This window comes from Trypanosoma theileri (genome assembly GCF_002087225.1).
Source record: "Trypanosoma theileri isolate Edinburgh chromosome Unknown TM35_Tth_104_V1, whole genome shotgun sequence".
Classification (NCBI taxonomy): Eukaryota; Euglenozoa; class Kinetoplastea; order Trypanosomatida; family Trypanosomatidae; genus Trypanosoma; species Trypanosoma theileri.
In genome coordinates, this window is record NW_021639946.1 from 5,208 (window position 1) to 7,902 (window position 2,695).

At 43.3% G+C, this 2,695-nt stretch overlaps 2 protein-coding genes across 2 annotated transcripts; both read left to right on the forward strand.

The window, feature by feature from the left end:
* Positions 1 to 1,023, forward strand: TM35_001041010 (uncharacterized protein; the record flags this gene model as incomplete). Its single annotated transcript, XM_029031639.1, has 1 exon — positions 1 to 1,023. A coding segment is annotated over one exon (1,023 nt), but the record flags the coding sequence as incomplete, so codon positions are not given.
* Positions 1,024 to 1,849: 826 nt separating this feature from the next.
* TM35_001041020 (uncharacterized protein) lies at positions 1,850 to 2,695 on the forward strand (the record flags this gene model as incomplete). The annotated part of the gene is made up of 1 exon (XM_029031640.1): positions 1,850 to 2,695. A coding segment is annotated over one exon (846 nt), but the record flags the coding sequence as incomplete, so codon positions are not given.

Below are 2,695 nucleotides of genomic sequence, written 5' to 3' on the forward strand. Positions count from 1 at the left end.
GCTCTCCTGCTCTCATGTGCGTGTGTGCACGTCCTCGCTGAAGAAGTGCCTGCCGCCGATCTTTCCGACCAAGTCCCTGATACGGAGAGTGAGACAAAGATTTGCCCTAATGGTACTGAACTGTTTGAACCTTCTGAGCCTGGTTGTTCTGGTGGTGGTCATCCTTCTGGTCCTCTTCTTTCCTCTGAGCCTAGTACTCTTATTCCTTCGCTTCAGAAGGAGAGAAATGAGGGTGGTGAGGATAGAATTCCTGTCACTGAAGCATTAGGTGAAGATAGGGGTGTGAATCGTCAAGACAATACTCAGGACAATTTACATGTTGCTGATCAAATAGGAAAAGAACAACAACAACTTGCTGCTTCTTCAACTACAAGACCCAATTCTGCTGACAGTTTAACAGGGCAGGGTCCCAATCACGATAGAGAGCAGACTCAAGACCTAACACATCAGGGTGGAGCGAACGATTTATCACCAACAAATGAAGTACAACCTTCTCTACACAATGGAAAAGCAGAAGAGAAATCACACGAGAATTCAGAGGAAGAGCACAACCTGCAATCTACCGGTGGTGGTAATGGAATCCCTAAAGGTCCTCAGATATCTCGTACTCAGGTGCAGGAACCATCGTCTGCAGGAACACAAGATGCCAACGAAAATAAGAATAATGCAGACAATCAGAATGTATCAAGTGGAAGTACAACTACGAATGATGCTGCACCAACACAATCTTCTTCAACATCTACTGAAGCCTATGTTACACCTTCACCTCAGGAAACTAAGGATAATAATGAATCTGGTAATAAAAATGCTGAGAGCGGCACTACACCTGAAGGGAATGGGTCAACAAATAAACCAGCTAATGAGGAATCAACTACCAACACCACCACGACAACATCAACACTTCCTCCTGAACTCACAAACAACAAGAAGGGTGATGCAGACAGCAGCAGCAGTATCATCAGTTCTGTGTGGGTGCGTGTACCACTACTGATTGTGGTTACACTGGCCTGTATTCTTGTGTGATGATTGTAATGGTGTGGTGTAGTGGTGATGACTCAGATCATCCTTTGTTTTCTCTTCTTATTTTGCATACATCCCTACAGTCTAAGTAATCTTCCACCTGTTGGGATTTACTTCTTCTTTTTATGTTTCTTAATGTGTTTTTGCTCTCTATGTTTATCCTATAATTATTATTATTGCTACTCCATTGTGTGTGTGTGTGTTCTTGGAGACTCTCTCTGTTTGTGTGCCTGGGCCTGCACTGTGATAATGATGAACTGTTTTTTGTAGTGGGAAAAGGAAATATTAATAATAACAGATGAATTTATATTTATGATTGCGTATATATACACATATAGACGTATACCCATAGTTGGTGTATATTTCTGTGTCTACTGGATAATTTGGGCTAATGGTTAATATCTGTGTTTTTCTTTGCTTGTGCTTTTGCTGGGGGCATTGTGTTCTATGCCCTGAACCCTTTTGGTTGTTTGTTTTCTGCAGAGAGAAACAAGAATAACTGATACACCTTTTTATTCATAATTGCGTATTAACTCAATCATACCGAATGATCAGTGTTATTTGTGTGTTTGGTGGGGCCGTTAGTCTTGATCTTAATTTCATTTTTTTCTTGCGTTTGTTTTCATCACTATGTTTGTGTTGAGTGTTTATTGAACTCTTTTTGTTTAAGCTGGTGGCGTTGTTTTGTGTGATTGCTACTTATGTTATGCTCTTCATGGTTTCTGCCTCTCAGTTTCTTTAGTATTGTGTGCTTGTTTTTCTTTTCCTTTTCTGTTCTTCTTTAGTTAAGTGACCTAAAACAAGAAAAATTGATCTTGCTCTGTTGACGATGAAACGTGTGCTGTTTTTTCTTCTCTTGGTGCTGAGCGTTGCGTGCGTGGGTGCTTTTGCTGGTGTAGAGGCTGCAGGGCAGACTCTTCAAGAAGCTGGTGCTCTTGAACCGCGTTCTGCTGGTGTTGGTGCTGTTGGTGATGAACCTTGTCCTTCAGAGACGACTGGTTCACAGTGTAATAAGAACACCAGGGGATCTGAAGATTCTCGTAATCATGATTGTACGAAATCTACAGAGGAAAACAAATGCGTAACTGAGGGTAGTGACACTCAAGAGAATTGCAGTCCTACTACTGAGTCTCATTGTCCGAAGGAACCAGCTCCAACTTCACCAAAGGAACCAGCTCCAACTTCACCAAAGGAACCAGCTGATCCAACTACACCGAAAGCGCCTGGTCTTAATGAAAAGGGTTCTACTGAGGACGTCGGACCAGATACAGTATCTGGTGGTCCTACAGGTGAAAGAGGTACAGATGGCAGTAGGCAGGGTTCTGGTACTCATATTGGTAGTGAACCCGGCTCTTCTTCTGCACCTCCTACTGTATCTCCTCCATCTCAGTCAACGACTAATGAGGAGAGAAGGGATCCATCTCCAACTGACACTCATACTGGAAACATCGGCGGCAGTACAACAGAGGAGAGTGGAGCTCTCCAGGGAGGTGATCCTGCCCAACCCTCTTCTTCACCCACCACTTCAGAAACCGAGAGTGTCGGTGAAAATGCTGCTGGGAGTGATGCTACAACTGCTGCGAATGACACTAAACCTACAGAGGGTGAGTCACCAAGTACCCAAGAAGGTGCTGAAGGAAATACAGAATCAACCACTACCACCACAACAACAACA